The sequence below is a fragment of the Hylobates moloch genome, unplaced genomic scaffold (assembly GCF_009828535.3).
Source record: "Hylobates moloch isolate HMO894 unplaced genomic scaffold, HMol_V3 SCAFFOLD_1, whole genome shotgun sequence".
Lineage (NCBI taxonomy): Eukaryota > Metazoa > Chordata > Mammalia > Primates > Hylobatidae > Hylobates > Hylobates moloch.
Window position 1 is genome coordinate 203,587,684 of NW_026652276.1, and position 16,927 is coordinate 203,604,610.

At 37.3% G+C, this 16,927-nt stretch overlaps 1 protein-coding gene across 5 annotated transcripts in view; it reads right to left on the reverse strand.

Annotated features, from left to right (window-relative positions):
- CADPS2 (calcium dependent secretion activator 2) overlaps positions 1-16,927 on the reverse strand; it is a 572,316-nt gene that overhangs the window by 313,177 nt on the left and 242,212 nt on the right. For all 5 annotated transcript variants that reach the window (XM_058426274.1, XM_058426269.1, XM_058426272.1 and 2 more), the window contains exon 4: positions 3,157-3,237. In XM_058426274.1, coding sequence (XP_058282257.1) covers positions 3,157-3,237 — 81 coding nt within the window. The remainder of the gene's footprint in view (positions 1-3,156; positions 3,238-16,927) is intronic.

The window sequence follows — 16,927 nt, forward strand, 5'->3', positions numbered from 1 at the left end:
CAAAGTGGATGGAGCAAGGGCAAGAGCTTAGTGGAGGATAAAGTCAGAGGGGTAACAAAGACCAGATCACACAGGACTTTGCAAGCCATTTTAGGAACTTTTCTTTTTTTCTCAGCAACATAGGGAATCATCACAGACTTAGTGCAGAACATCACTGGCTGTTGTGTTAATGAGGACAGAGGTAGAATCCAGGAGACTGGCTAAAAGGACAGAACAAGATCCACACAAGAGACAAAGATGACTGGACCACAGTGGAAAGGGGAGGATGGTAGCAACCGTCAAATTCTGGAAATACTGTGAAGGTAGAGATAAAGGATTTCCTGGTAAGTTTTGCGTGAGGTATGAGAAAAAGGAGTCAAAGATGATTCCAAGTTTTTTGGCCTGAATATCTGGAAGGAATGTATTATCAAGAATTGGCCTGCCCTGACCACTTGACTGAAAACTGTAACCACCCACCACCTCCCTCCTACATTCCTCATACCACTTTTTCTGATCTATTTTCTAAGTAACAATGATCACCTTCCATAATTCAATTACATGGCATGTTTACTCCTTATTGTGGGGCTATCACAAATAAAACGTAAGCTCCACCAGGGCCTGGCAGAAATATTTTTGTCTCGTTTTATCTCAATGTATCCCAAGTAGCTAAGATAGCACCTGGCTGCATAGTTGGTGTTCAATAAATATTTGTTCAATTAATTTGTGGATAGAAAAAATGAGACTCGAAAGTGTTAAGTAGCGTGCCTACTATCATGTTTAGAAAATAGCTATCATGAATTTGGTCACAGGTCTTTCTGGCCCTGTACACATTTTGTTCGCTACTTCCTAATTACCTCTTGGCTAAAGTACTAAAGTCAACATGTCTCTTGAAACAGAGATTTTGCCCTGTAGTTTTATTGTTATTATATTGTGTTGTTCTGTGAAGTGTGGAAGGGGGTGTTCCTGAATGCCCACTAATAGCTGTTTATTAACCACTCTTCTGGAATTATCAGATTGCAGAGGCAGCAGGATGTTAAGAGAACGAGCCCAGGCTCTGGAGGCAAGGCCAGGATTTGAGGCCTGCCTCAGACACTTATTTGTTATGTAATCATGGTGAAATAAATAATCTTGTCTAAGCCTCAATTTCCTCTTCTATGAAATTGACTTCGTGATATCATCTGCCCTTACAAGGTTTGTAGGATTATTGTCAGAAAATAATTCAGCAAGGTCAGTCAATTGTTATTAGCCTTAAAAATATTTCATTAAGACGGCTTCACTTTGGTGAACTTGAAGTGGAAAGCAATTAAACCTGCTCAATCTGCTATGTCAATATTTTCATCAAAAGGTATCCTATTTTAGAGGTATATTTTGCCTTCCAACCCTATCAGCTTTACTTCTTTCTCCATGCTTTTTCCACTCTATCAACATCTCTGATGAAACCATTAGGGTTCTCTTAAGGAGAAGCCTTTGTGTGTTCGTCACTAACCCTTTCTTCTGACTCAGCCCAGGAGTTTATGAACATGCCTTCTTCACAGTCATGAACCTGAGAATACCTCTGAGGCTCTTCTTCCAGTCCCATAACTCTCCAGAAAATCACTTAAACTTTATTCTAAAGCATTACATATGACAATGTGCCCAGTCTCAGGTATAATCTATATACAAGTAGGTAATTCAAATGCTGAACACAGATCCACTGTCCCTCCTGCTGCTGTCAAGCACATCTCTCCAGGTTCTTTGTTAGCTTTAGGTCTCAGAAAAGCAATTTCTTTTCCAGCCCGGCTCAATACAGGATAGGATTTGGCATTAAAACATTTTTCTTTCTAAAGGTTTCAATAGCCTCAAGTTGCTGCTTTCTACTCTATAAAATCCACATTCAAATCTCTAGAATGAAATACCACCTTTCTAGAAACCCAGAGGACAAAAATAAGGCATGTTATCCTTTCAATCACTGCCCTCTGTGCAAATGTAACTCTTTGGCCCCTAATTTATGGCACACTGTATCTTCATTCATCTAGAGATTCTTCCTCATGATCTAATTCTGGCTTGGTTCTTACAACTTACTGTCATTCTTGTTACCCAATTCTCTACATTTTTCTCTATTTTATTATTTATCTCTAATTTCTCAACTTTTCAATAAACATTTAAACAGTATTAGCATTTTAAAAACATATGTATTAATATTTACAAATACACATTTTCTTTGAAGAAGTACAAAAATGATTGTTAAAATTAGTATGGGATATAACTTCTTGAATGCTGGAAGAGTTCATTATCTTGATTTGGGAGGTGGCTACACGGGATGTATGCATAAACATTCATTAAACTGTAAAATGAAGATGTGTGCAGTTTATTGTATCCATGTTACGAGAGAGAGAAACAGAGAGAGAGGCTATCTATCAAATATTGGAAGTTTTTGCTAAGCAGAAAGGAAAGGGAGAGAATCTTATGTTCAGAGCAATCAACAGCACTGTAACTGCAAGTCCATTGAAAAGAACTAAAATTTTCATACCACTGAAGTAAGTTAATAAACTCACTAAAGAATGATTTAGACAATTAGGTTCCATTCTCTCTAAAAACCTTAAGTACTAGAAAAAACTCATGCCTTTTGTCTGAAATTTATTTCTATTCATGATACACACAGTGATCGCACAAATAAAATAAGTACAATATGATGAATTTCTTGTATCAAACACACTTTATCTGCCAGACTGTATACTAGATACTTAAAATTATATTTTTTCATGCATTTAGTCATTCAATTAAATGTTAGTTGGAACCACTACGTGCGAATAACTCTGCTGTATACTTAAGAATGCATTATATGATTTTGCGGGGAGGAGTTTTTTCTCCCTGGTTATATTTTGCTTAGTACAACATTAAAACTCTTCTAGATCTGGCAGTTTGAGAAACTCACGCATTGCTTTAAGAAAAGTCTATAAAAGTTATCATTAAAATTAAACAGTTCACATATTAAGGATGAATATGTAAAATGAATAATATGCTCCATTTAGATAACATACATTCAGATATTTGGGATTAAGAGGTCTATGTGTAGAGGAGAAAATGTTAAAATTATACTGTCTCTTTTTTTTTAACCTATACAAAACACTTTTTCAGCTCACAGAAATCTACATAAAGAAAGGAACAGGGTACAGTATGTCCAAGTTAATAATTTACCTTTGCCATTTTATCTGCCAATTGCAGCCGGCCATCAAGTTCCCTTCTGATCTGGGCTGCTTGTTCATCTGCATTATCCAGCTTAAAAATAAAACAGAAGTTACACATATGTGATTACTTAATAGCAGTGACCCACAGACTAAGGCAAAGATTAAATGACTCAAAAATGTTTAATAGATTTATCAGATATCTATTACAAAGATAATACAGGAGGTTGTTTAATTAGATTGGCAGACCAGATACATTTCTTGGGTACTTTCTCATTGTGGTTTTATTCACAAAACCACCAAATCAAGAAATTAGATTTCTTGATCATTAAGTCAGTCCTAAATAGTTCCAGATAGATGAAGCTCTTGTTTTGTTCTTTCAAGTTCTCACCATGTATTTCTGGAGGGTGAGATGCTAATGTTTCACTTCTTTCTTTGTACTTTAAAAAATTCCCTTTGTTTTAATAATAAGTTTGTATTAGTGCTAAACTATAAAAGTACTCTTTGATTGACTGATATAACTTTCTACCACTCAAGTCTTCATATACTCCTCATTCTAATACCAACAGACTAATACTGCCAAGAAATCCTTCCATTCTTTTAAGGATTGGCACCATATTAGAAATCCATTCTCCTGTTCTAAATTTGACTGAAAACAAGAAAAGTGTGCTCTCATCATTTTTTTTTTTTTTAGAAATCTCCCATTTACATGGAAAATTATTTTCACTTCATGAACTAATCCTTAACTTTTTCTGTAACTTATTTTAACTTTACTCATGATAACTTTTCACCCATTCACTCAATATTTATTAGTCCCTTTATAAAAATGTTAAAGTGAAGATGTTAAGTGTTAATTTTCTCTTGACTTTAGTTTTTTCTCCTTTTGCACTCTCATCACAAAGAAGGCTGGACTGCACAATACACTTTAGTAAAGGACCATCTAAAGATTCGATTGAGTATAACATTAAACACCAAGGAGAATACAGTTTACTTGTCACTTTCCCAAATAACTACAAATTGACCAGGTCACATTTTTAAAAACATCCTCAAATAAGAGAGTCCTCAAAAAGATGTGTAGAAGCAAACCAGATTAACAAGATGTTGGTGGGAGTAAGGCAATTTATATGAAGAGTCAAAAAAAAGAGGAAGATGTTCCTATAAGAGAACACCAAAAGTCTGGAGGTGAGGAGGTAAAACTAGACACACACAGTGGTTCTTTTGGAATGGGATACCAGAAGAGGCAGGGTGAGGGACAGGACTGGAGAGAGAAGTAGGGCAACTTCATGTTAGTCTTCACAAGCCACATTAGGGAATTAGGAGTTAGTTCCTACAACAATGGGACTTCCTTGAGAGGTTTAAAGTGTAGGAGTGATACGATCAGATGTAAGCTCTGGAAAGGAAAGATCACTCTGTCTCCAGTACAAACTCTGTCTCAGAGAGACAGAAGGAAGTCTTATTTTGTTTTCTTTAAAGATATACACAAAATGTTAAATTGAGGATATACATGTTAATTTTCTCTTGGGAAAAAAACTATACAAAAGGCCTGAGATTACCTGTCTAAAATATGTTTCCAAGTTGATTTTTTAAAAACCACATTCATTTTAAAATAAGTTAAAAAAACAGGCAAGATTTTCTTAAAGTAAATCCTTGTTATAAAGGAGTTTCTATGTCATCTCATGAAACAAACTTAATTTTAATTGATTAATATGATTCAAAATTGAACAGAAACAAGTTTCTCTTCACTGTGTCTAAAAGCAAAATGATTAAAATTAAAAACTAATGTAATTATGAAGAAAAATAATATGCAATAAGTACGTGTTCCAGGTTAACTGAAATCTCTCATTCCAAGCTCCTAAAAACTAAACCATAAGAACACTGAAACTGTAACAGCACTTCAAATGCACTAAATGTAATATGAAATATATTATGATCTTTGCTTAAATGCTGATACATATTTCTTCAAAACAAAAAGTGACTTGCATATAAAGGAATTATATTTTTTCTCACAGCTCCAACAAAAAATAGCACTTAATATCTTAAAAGGCCCCAGTTTTTCAAACTTCACCAGAAACACTATCATACTTTTATATTTATATCTCCAGATTAACAGCTCTTACTTAAGTGTAAGTGAAATTGTTTGAGTTATTTCTAAATTTTGGTACTTTTGTTTGTAAGAGACAATTTACAACTACATATTTTTTCTCTTTGTAGGGATGGAGTTCTCGCTATGTTGCCCAGGCTTGTCTTGAACTCCTGGGCTCAAGTGATCCTCCTGCCTCTGCCTTCCTAAGTGCTGGAATTACAGGCATGAGCCACGGCACCTGGTCTGTTTTAAAAAATAATTAATGACTTGATCGCATTTGTCTGAAAAAAAAGCAAAACAAACAAACAAACAAACAAAAACACAATGTAGAGCATTGGGACACTACATTGTCTTTTTTTTTTTTTTTAATTTCAGATTCGGGGGGTACATGTGTAGGGTTGTTTCATGGGTATATTACACGTTGTTGAGGTTGAGGTTAGGGATATGGATGGTCCCATCACCCAGGTGGTGAGCATAGTATCCAATAGGTAGTTTTTCAGCCCATATTTCCCTTGGTCAATCATTCCCCAGTGTACTATTCCCAACTTTATATCTATGTATATTCAATGTTTAGCTTTCATTTATAAGTGAGAATGTGTGGTATTTGGTTTTATGTTCAGGTGCTAATTTTCTTAGGATAATGGCTTCCAGCTGCATGGGCATTGCTGCAAAGAATATGATTTCATTCTTTTTTATGGTTGTGTAATAATCCATGGTATATATGTGTGTATGTATATATAAAATATTTTCTTTATCCAACCCACCATTAATGGGCACCTATGTTAATACCAGGTCTTTGCTATTGTCATTATTGTGTCAATGACCATATGGGTGCAAGTGTCCTTTTGATAGAATGAATTACTTTTCTTTGGGTACATAGCCAGTAGTAGGATTTCTAGGTGTAACGGTAGTTCTGTTTTAACTTCTTTGAGAAATCTTTAAACTACTCTCCACAGTGGCTAAAGTAATTTGGATTACCACCCACAGAATACAAATATTTGCTTTTCTCTGCAGCCTCACTAGCATCTGTTGTTTTTTTGACTTTTTGATAATAACCATTCTGACTGCTGTAAGATGGTATCTATCTCATTGTGGCTTTTATTTGCATTTCTCTGATGATTAGTGATGTTGAGCATTTGCTCATGTTTTTTTGGCCACTTGTACATCTTTTGAGAAGTGTCTGATCATGTCCTTTGCCCATTTTTTAACTGGATTGATTTTGCTTGATTTGTTTAAGTTCCTTGTAGATATCTGTATATTAGATCTTTGTCAAATGCACAGTTTGCAAATATTTTCTCCCATTCTGTAGGCTGTTGGTTGACTCTGTTGGTAATTTCTTTCGCTATGCAGAATCTCTTTAGATTAATTAGGTCCCACTTGTCAATTTTTGTTTTCATTGCAATTGCTTTTGTGGACTTAGCCATAAGTTATTTGCCACAGCTGATGTCGAGAAGGGTATTTCCTAGTATTTCTTTTAGAATTTTTATATTTTGAAGTCTTACATTTAAGTCGTTAATCCACCCTGAGTTAATTTTTGTATATGATGAAAGGTCTAGTTTCATTCTTCTGCATATGGCTAGCCAGTTATTCCAGCACCATTTATTGAAGAGGGAGTCCTTTCCCCATTGCTTATTTTTGATTTTATCAAAGATCAGATAGTTGTAGGTGTGCAGGTTTATTTCTGAGTTCTCTATGCTGTTCCATTTGTCTACGTGTCTGTGTTTGTACTAGTACAATGCTGTTTTGGTTACTTTAGCCTTATAGTGTATTTTGAAGTTGGGTAGTGTGATGTCTCTGGCTTTGTTCTTTTTGCTTAGGATAGTTTTGCCTATTTGGGCTTTTAGGTTCCATGTGAATTTTAGAATAGATTTTACTTTTCTTTTTTTTTTTTTTTTTGAGACGGAGTCTCTCTTTGTCTCCCAGGCTGAAGTGCAGTGGCGCGATCTCGGCTCACTGCAAGCTCCGCCTCCCAGGTTCACGCCATTCTCCTGCCTCAGCCTCTCCGAGTAGCTGGGACTACAGGCGCCCGCCACCACGCCCGGCTAATTTTTTGTATTTTTAGTAGAGACAGGGTTTCACCGTGGTCTCGACCTCCTGACCTCGTGATCCGCCCGCCTCGGCCTCCCAAAGTGCTGGGATTACAAGCGTGAGCCACCACGCCTGGCCTAGAATAGATTTTTCTAATTCTGTGAAAAATCATGTTGCTATTTTGATAGGGATAGCACTGATTCTGTAAATTGCTTTGGGCAGTATGATCATTTTAATGATACTGATTTTTCCATTCCATGAATATGGAATATTTTTCCATTTATTTATGTCATCTTTGTCATTTTCTAAGCAGTGTTGTGTAGTTTTGCCTGTAGAGATCTTTCACCTCCTTGGTTAGATGTATTCCTAGGGCTTTTTGTTTGGTGTGTGTGTCTATTGTAAATGGGATTGTGTTCTTGATTTGGCTCTCAGCTAGAATTTTGCTGATGTATAGAAATTCCATTGATTTTTGTACTTTGATTTTGTGCTTTGAAACTTTACTGAAGTCATTCATCAGTTCGAGAGGCTTTTTGGCAGAGTCTTTAGGGGTTTTCTATATATAGAATATCATTAACAAAGAAATATAATTTGACTTCCTCTTTTCCTACATGGATACCTTTTATTTATTTCTATTGCCTGATTTCTCTGGCTAGGCTTCCAGTACTATGTTGAACAGGAGTGGTGCGAGTGGACATTCTTGTCATGTTCCAGTTCTCAAGGGGAATAGTACCAGCTTTTCTCCATCCAGTATGATGTTGGCTGTGAGTTTGTCATAGATGGCTCTTATTTTTATATGTTTCTTCAATACCTAGCCTGTTAAGGGTTTTTATCATGAAGGAAAATTGGACTTTATTGAAGGCTTTTTCTGCATCTATTGAGATTACGTGGTTTTTAATTTTGGTTCTCTTTATGTGGTGAATCATATTTATTGATTTGCTTATGTTGAGCCAACCTTGCATCCCAGGAATATTGCTTGGTTGTTGTGAATTAACTTTTTGCTATGCAGCTGGATTTTGTTTGCTAGTAATGTATTGAGGAATTTGTGACTATATTCATTAGGGATATTGATTTTTTTTTATATTATACTTTAAGTTTTAGGGTACATGTGCACAACATGAAGGTTAGTTACATATGTATACATGTGCCATGTTGGTGTGCTGCACCCAGTAACTCGTCATTTAATATTAGGGATATTGATTTCTTATTTCATTGTGTCTCTTCCAGATTTTGGTATCAGGATGATGCTGGCTTTGAAGGACGAGTTAGGGAAGATTTTTAAAAATAGTTTCAGGAGGATTGGTATCAGTTCTTCTTTGTACTTCTGGTAGAATTCAGCTATGAATGCTGAGCGAAGAAGCTGCTGTTTCAGGGCTCTTTTTGGTTAGTAATTTTTATTCAATTTCAGCATTTGTATTGGTCTGTTCAGGTTTTCACTTCCTGCCTGGTTCAATCTTGGGAGGCTGTGTGCTTCCAGTAATTTATCCATTTCCTCCAGATTTTCTATTTAGCATATACAGAGGTTTCCAAAATAATCTCTGAGGATCTTTTTTTATATTTCTTTGAGATCTTCTGTAATGCCATCTTTGTCATTTCTGGTTACACTTGTTTGTATCCTTTTTCTTTGTTAATGTAGCTAGCAGTCTATCAATCCTGTTTATGTTTTCAAAAAGCAACTCTTAGTTTCATTAATTTTTTGTATGAACTTTTACATGTCAATTTCATTCAGTTCTGTGCTGATTTTAGTTATTTCTTCTGCTAGCTTTGGGGTTGGATGTTTTCCTAGTTCCTCCAGGTGTACTGTTAGATTGTTAATTTGAGATCTTCCTAACTCCTTGATGAAGGTGTTTCGCACTATAAACTTTCCTTTTAATACTGTTTTAGCTGCATCCCAAAGATCTTGGCAAGTTCTGTCTCTATTTTCCTTAATTTTAAGGAAGTTTTTGATTTCTGTTTTAATTTCATTGTTCACCCAGGATTTAGTCAGGAGAAAATCGTTTAATTTACATGTTTTATATAGGTCTGAGAGATCTTCTTGGTATTGATTTCTACTTTTATTGCCCTGTGGTCCAAAAGGATGCTTGGTAGTATTTCAATATTTTGAATTTATTGAGACTTGTGTTATCACCAAGCATGTGTCAATCTTAGAATACGTTCTGTGTGCAGATGAGAAGAATGTATATTCTGTGATTGTTAGGTAGAGTATTCTGTAGATGTCTATTAGGTACAATTGGTCAAGTGTTGAGTTTAATTCTGGAATTTGATAGTTTTCTGCCTGAATGATCTAATGCTGTCAGTGGGGTGTTGAAGTCTCTGACTATTAATGTGTGGCTAAATTTTTTCACAGGTCAAGAAGAACACATTTTATGCATCTTTGTGCTCCAGTGTATATATTTAGGATAGTTAAGTCTTCCTGTTGAATTGAATCCCTTTTCATTATGTAATGCCCTTCTTTGTCCTCCTGGTTGTTATTGGTTTAAAATCTATTCAATCTGAGAATAGCAGCTCTCACGTTTTTTTTTGTTTGTTTTCCATTTGCATATATTTGTCTACCTCTTTGAGCCTGTGGTGTCATTACGTGTGAGATGACTGTCTTGAAGACAACAGACAGTTGGTTCTTGCTTGCCACTCTATGCCATTTAAGTGGGGTTTTGAGACCATTTACATTCAGGGATAGTATTGATATGTGAGATTTCGATCCTGTTATTTCGTTAGCTGATTGTTTTGTAGACTTGACTGTGTAAATGCCTTATGTTGTCTGTGGGCTGTGTGCCTAAGTATGTTTTTGTGGTAGCAGGTTTTGGTGTTTCATTTCCATGTTTAGCACTCCTTTAAGGACCTCTTGTAAGGGTAGTCTAGTGTTAACGAGTTCCTTTAGTACTTGCTTATCTAAGTATTTTATTTCTCCTTCACTTAGGAAGCTTAGTTTGGCAGGATACGAATTTCGTGGTTGGAATTTCTTTTCTTTAAGAAAGCTGAAAACAGGCCCCCAACCTCTTCTGGCTTGTAAGGTTTCCACGAGAGATGTGCTTTTTTTTTTTTTTTTTTTTTTTTTTTTGAGATGGAGTCTCACTCTGTTGCCCAGGCTGGAGTGCAGTGGTGCAATCTTGGCTCACTGCAACCTCCGCCTCCCAGGTTCAAGCAATTCTTCTGCCTCAGCTTCTCAAGTAGCTGGGATTACAGGTGCACATCACCATGCCAAGCTAACTTTTGTATTTTTAGTAAAGAAAAGGTTTCACCATGTTGACCAGGCTGGTCTCGAACTCCTGATCTGATGTGATCCGCCTGCCTCGGCATCCCAAAGTGCTGGGATTAGAGGTGTAAGCCACCACACTCGGCCTGCCTTTAAGATTTCTTTTGTTGTTGAACTTGGTGAATCTGATGGCTATGTGCCTTGGGGTTGGTCATCTTGTATACTATCATGCCAGAATTCTCTGTATTTCTTAAATTTGTACATCTAACTCTCTAGTGAGACTGGTGAATTTTTCATGGACTATATCCTCAAATGTTTTCCAGGTTGCTTACTCTCTTTCCTCTGTCAGGAATGCCAATGAGTTGTAGATTTGGTGTCTTCATATAAACTCATTTTTCTCAAGGGTTTTATTTTTTTTGTTTGTTTATTTTTTTCTTTTGGTCTGACAAAGTTGACTTGAAGAACTTGTCTTTAAGCTCTGAAATTCCTTCCTCAGTTTGGACTATTCTGCTGTAATGCTTCTGACTGCATTATGAAATTTTGCTTTGTTTTTTGTTTTTTTTTCCTGAGACAGAGTCTCACTCTGTGGTCCAGGCTAGAGAGCAGTGGCATGATCACAGCTCACTGCAGCCTCGACCTCCCTGACTCAAGTGATCCTCTTACCTCAGCCTCCCAAGTAGTTGGGACTACAACTGTGCACCACCATACCTGGCTAATTTTTTGTAGAGAATGGGAGGCTGACCTCAAACTCATGGGCTTAAGTGATCCTCTTGCCTTGGCCTCCCAAAGTGCTGGGATTACAAGCATGAGCCACTGTGCCTGGCCTATTATGAAATTCTTGAAGTAAATTCTTCAATTCCACAAGTTCAGTTGATTTCCTCTTTAAAATAGCTATTTTGTCTTTTAGCTCTTGGGCTGTTTTATGGAATTCCTTGAATACCTTGGGTTGGGTTTCAACTTTTTCCTGGATCTTGATAAGCTTTGTTGCCACCCAGATTCTGAATTCTCTGTCTGTCCAGTAGTCATTACAATCTGGTTAAGAACTACTGCTGATGGGTTAATGTGTTTGTTTTGGCATAAAGAGACACTCTGCCTTTTTGAATTGCCAGCGTTTCTTGCACTGATTCTTTTTCATGTGTGAGGGCTGATGTTCCTTTAACTGTGACATAAGTTGAGTACAGTCAGTTGGCTCCATTTCTGGGTGCTTGCAGAGAGCCAAGGCTCTGTACATAATCTTTATTTATGTCTGGATTTTTGCCTTAGGTTTCACAGGTGCTGTATGCTGGCATAATGTTTTTGGTGTTTCATTTGGGCTGTAATCCAGCAGGTGCTCCTTAAGAGTGATGGCCAGCAGATAGCCTCTAACTTAGCCATGTAGCTCTTTCATATTTTGGCATACGCACAGTAGTACTCTGTGGTCAGGGGAGAGAGAGCTGACAACCTCACCAGGTTTGCTCCTAGGCCTTGGAGGAGCCCCTTCTGATCACTGGCACCACATCCACATTTTCTTTCTTAGGTGTTCTGGGCTACAGAGCTCCCTAAGGCAGAGACTGTGGCTGGTAGACAAGACTATACCCTTCCTGGAAAGCCCTTCAGAGGGAGGCATGCCCTGCTCCCCCAACATCCTGAGAGCCCAGGAATCTCACCCTTTTCAGTATTCTGAGAGGGAGGGCGTCCTCCCCACCCCCTGCTTGGGGCTCTGCCCAAGTTAAGAGCAGGGTGAAGTTGAAACCTGTCCAGTTAGGAGCAGGATGAGTGGAGTCACCCAATTCACCATCCAAGTGCTCCCTGGGGGAACACAAAGCTCTCCTAAACCACAGGGGTTTAGCAGGTTTTCTGTCAAGAGGGAGTAGAGCAATCTGACCATCTCCAGCACCATGACTGCAGCTTCTGTGCAGGTCACTGTGGGAAGTGTGGATCCCCTGAGGACTCTCACTCACTAATTCTTTCCCTGTGTCGAGGAGCTTCTCCTGTCTTCATGCTGGTCCCAGGCACGCAGCTGACCAGCTTTGATTTTCTCTGTTCTCCATGTCCCATTGCTCTCTTGATGCATCCTGAATCCTGACGTGGTTTCTTAGATGATCCACTTAGAGAGTCCATGTTTACTTGTCACTATTTCCTCTCCGTGAGAGTAGTGCACACTAGCTGATCTAGTCTACCACCTTGAACCCTAAGTCCTACGTGTCTTTTAGTAGCCTTCTCTTCGTAAAGCTAAATTTTCGGAGGCCAAAGGGTACTAACTTCAGTGGCCGCTGGTGTCATTTTGTGAAACTGGAAAAGCATACTTCCAAGCAACATGTTTAGCAAAAAAGGAAAAAGCTAATGAAGGCAATGGATAAAAATTCAACCAGTAATCCTCATTTTATGTAATGTTAGAATTGAAGGGGGTAAATTCGTTGGTTAACGTTCTTTTTTACATGTATGAATCTTAGTTTAATGTTGCATGTTTTGAGTTTTGAGTTTTTAAAATTTATTTTCGACATAATTTATTTAATTGGAAGTTTATATAATTCTTATGAGCATTTTCCTAAAGTCAGACTTCTTCAATTGAGACAATTTTGATTCACATATAATTGTAAAAAGTAGAAAAATATCCATTATATGCTCTTCCCAGTTTTCCCTAATGATAGCACCTTATAAAACTATAGTATTCTATCACAACCAGGATCCTGACTGTGGCTACGTAATCACCCATCTAATTCACATTTCCTCAGTTTTATGTGTGCTCCTTTGTATGTGTGTTCAGCTCTCCACAATTTATTACTTACATAGGTCCATGAATAACCACCATAAAGACACTCCACAGTTCTAACATCACAATGAACCCTCATGATGCCCTTTTATACCCACACCCACCTCCCTCTAGCCAGTCCCCAGTTGGTTAGTTTTAATAATGATGTGCCCAATTTTACAAAATACTTCAAAATAAATTATACTAAGCCAAATATGATTTTCTTTTAATTGTCATCAGGAAACTGGAGATGTGGTCCCTTAAGCGCTCATAAACATTGGAGACTTTAGGTCTGGGGCCTCTGATCTTTTCTCAATCTAAATATTCACTGCCTGGATGCTCTCCTCAAAGCCTATGATCATAAGCAGCATCTAGTCTCTGATCTTCCAAGTGTGTATCTATAGCACGAAACTCTTGCAGGAGTTCCAGACTTAAATTTCCCATTGCCTACTTGAGTTTCGGCTTATGTGAAGACAAGGCCACTGAAATTAACAAGCCCCAAATAGAATCTCAATTTTCATCTCCCTACCCCGATCATTCATGAGTAATGCCGTGTGATAAATGGCATGCCTCTTGCTCAGGCCCAAAACCTACATGTTATCTTCGACTTCTCTCTCCCTCAGAGTCCACATCCAATCCACCTAGAGTCATGTAGAGCAAAATCTAGAACCACATAGTTGAGACCTAGGCAGACCAGTATGCAGGGATTTTCAGGTATTATGAGTCCATGGCCAGGTCTTTCTCTCCCTTTCCCTCTTCTGCACCCCCTTTTTTTTTGGGTGTGTGTGTGTACATTACAGTGTTTCTCTAGCCACTTCAAAGCACTATTTCAATTTGCCAGTATGGTTGGAAACTCTGTCACAGTGAAAATAATTATCTTTCTTTAATGAACCATCAGAACTTAAGTGGTTCTGTGCACACACACAAACACACACACACACACACAGATAGAGAAAAAGAAGGGAAGGGGAGAAGAAATAAATAAAAGCCTGAATGGAAAAAATTTAGGTCTAGGGCATTACAATTTAAAATGTTTCCATGCTGTTCCCTAAAAAATAAAAAATAAAAATTACAAAAATTAAAAAAATATATTGTTGGCCGGGCACGGTGGCTCACGCCTATAATCCCAGCACTTTGGGAGGCTGAGGCGGGCGGATCACAAGGTCAGGAGATTGAGACCACCCTGGCTAACATGGTGAAACCACGTCTCTACTAAAAAAAAAAAATACAAAAAATTAGCCAGGCGTGGTGGCGGGCACCTGTAGTCCCAGCTACTCTGGAGGCTGAGGCAGAAGAATAGCGTGAACCCAGGAGGCGGAGTTTGCAGTGAGCCGAGATCTCGCCACCGCACTCCAACCTGGGTGACAGAGCGAGACTCTGTCTCAAAAAAACAAAAAAACAAAAATTGTTGACCCACTAGATCCTAGTGCTGGATTTAGGCTACGAGATACATAAAATAAGAATATGTGAACTCTGGGGATTGTAATAGAGATCAGAGGTAAGGCTTCACTCTACCAGGGCAATTTCACCTTTTAATGTCATTTTTTTTTTTTTTTTTACTTTTAACTTCTGATTTCAACATTTTATTTAACAATAGATTACTTTGCTCACAGATGTCCTTTCCTGGCAGATAACATTTTACAGGTCTTTTTAAAAGGGGCGTTCATCCTTGATCATAACAGATACTTAATGTATCTTTATTTTCTGCAATGCCTCTAGTTTCTATTATACAGATAATTTTTTCACTTCAATTATCAAAATACTTGACAAATATTTAGCACAGAAAGTATGCTTTTATTTTCCTCCTGTTCATTACACAGGGATTACTGTTTCCACATTCAGAATTCTCTAGGTTACGGAATTCTTGAATTGGACACTTGGAAGTCTGTAAAACTTTTGAAATTGTGAGCAAAATTTTGTAGAGATGCATATTTTTTTCCCTTGGGGAATTATTTGAATTTCATGGCTTACTTGAAGTTCTCAAAAGGGTGATTAATTGAAAAGAGATAAAGAACCATGAATCTTCTGTATGAAAGCCTCTATTATTTCATTCTAGGAGAGGCCATATGACTTTTGATATATAAACCAGGGAAAACAGTCACCTCAGTCCTACACATCTTCAGACTTACACTTACAGAGATTCTCTAAATTCTTTGTAAAGGAACACTAAAACATAGGGTCTTAATAATGTTAACCTGAATGGTCCATGATTTTATTAACTCTATATACATGTTTTCTATACCTACAGTACAGCACACCCTGTTGCAGGATTTTCAGTAACTACAAAAGTTGTGGTTCTCCAGGAGTTCATATGTTATGTTAAAAAAAAAAAAAAGTAAAAATAATAAGTAAAACAGATATCATTACGGGTATTCAATTAGGAGAAAAATGTTTTTCTGGAATGATAGCATCAGGATGGATTTGCAAAGATAGAAATATTAAAAATGGAGAAATTGAGGCCGGCCGTGGTGGCTCAAGCCTGTAATCCCAGCACTTTGGGAAGCTGAGGCAGGTGGATCACTTGAGGTCAGGAGTTCGAGACCAGCCTGGCCAACATGGTGAAACCTCATCTCCACTAAAAATACAAAAATTAGCCAGGCGTGGTGGTAGGCGCCTGTAATCCCAGCTACTCCAGAGGCTGAGGCAGGAGAATCACTTGAACCCAGGAGGCAGAGTTTGCAGTGAGCCTTCATCGCATTACTGCACTCCAGCCTGGGAGGCACAGAGAGACTCCATCTCAAAAAAAAAAAAAAGAGAAATTAATGACCTAATGTAACAGTCTATTAGTCTTGCCTTACAAATATCAAACCCTAGGCTCTCCTTGCCCAGTCTCTCTCCTGTTGCATGGGAGCAGCTCTGGGAAATAGGAAGGTCTTTGAGAGCAGCAAATCTCCCTTTGCAGAAGTCCTAGGGAGAACCGGAAGCCTGTGCTGGCAGCCAACTATCCTACAATTAAGAAAATGTTAAATATAGCATAAAATAACTACTAAGTTTCACCCAACAGCTCTTTTTTTCTTTTTTTTTTTTTTACAACTTATTATATTACTCTTCTAGTACTTTAAAAACTATGAACATCAAAAACTTGAATTCATTAAATTTACTTATATCTTAAAGAAAAAAGATCTTTTAAAAATGCTTTTCACAGTACTGTTTAGCATCATCGCCCTCTCTAATATATCTGTTTTCTGGAACCAAGATAAATGTCCTTATATTAATATTGTCAATCACTAAAAAAGGGGATTAATAACTGTGTTTTTCCATAATGATGTCTTTGTATATGTTAATCCTAGTTAACTGCACTCTTCCTTCTCCTACTGAAAAAAAAATCAATTAGTTTTTTCTTAGTCCCCACACCAATTATGTCATACTCTTTTTGAATGAATTGCATTCTTTTGTTTTCTTATAATATTTATCTTTATCTTTTATTGTGAAAATATAAGATTAGGGTTTATGATGTTATGTAAATTTAGTGTCTTCCCCGAGATTAATTCCTAGCTGGTCCACTGTATTTATATTATCTGTAAATCTAGTGATTTGCAGACAATACATTACAACAAATAATCAGCACAAACCTAATGCTGATTCCAAAAGAACACTCTTCCTAACATTTTCTTGCTTACCATATCTAGCAGCCCAGTGTTTCATTTGGAAATGCCAAATATGCATAGATTTTGTAACACGGCCTCAAAACACTGGTCAAAAGTTTTAAGTATTAGCAAATTAACGTACCTTATCAATAAGTGTCAATCCTC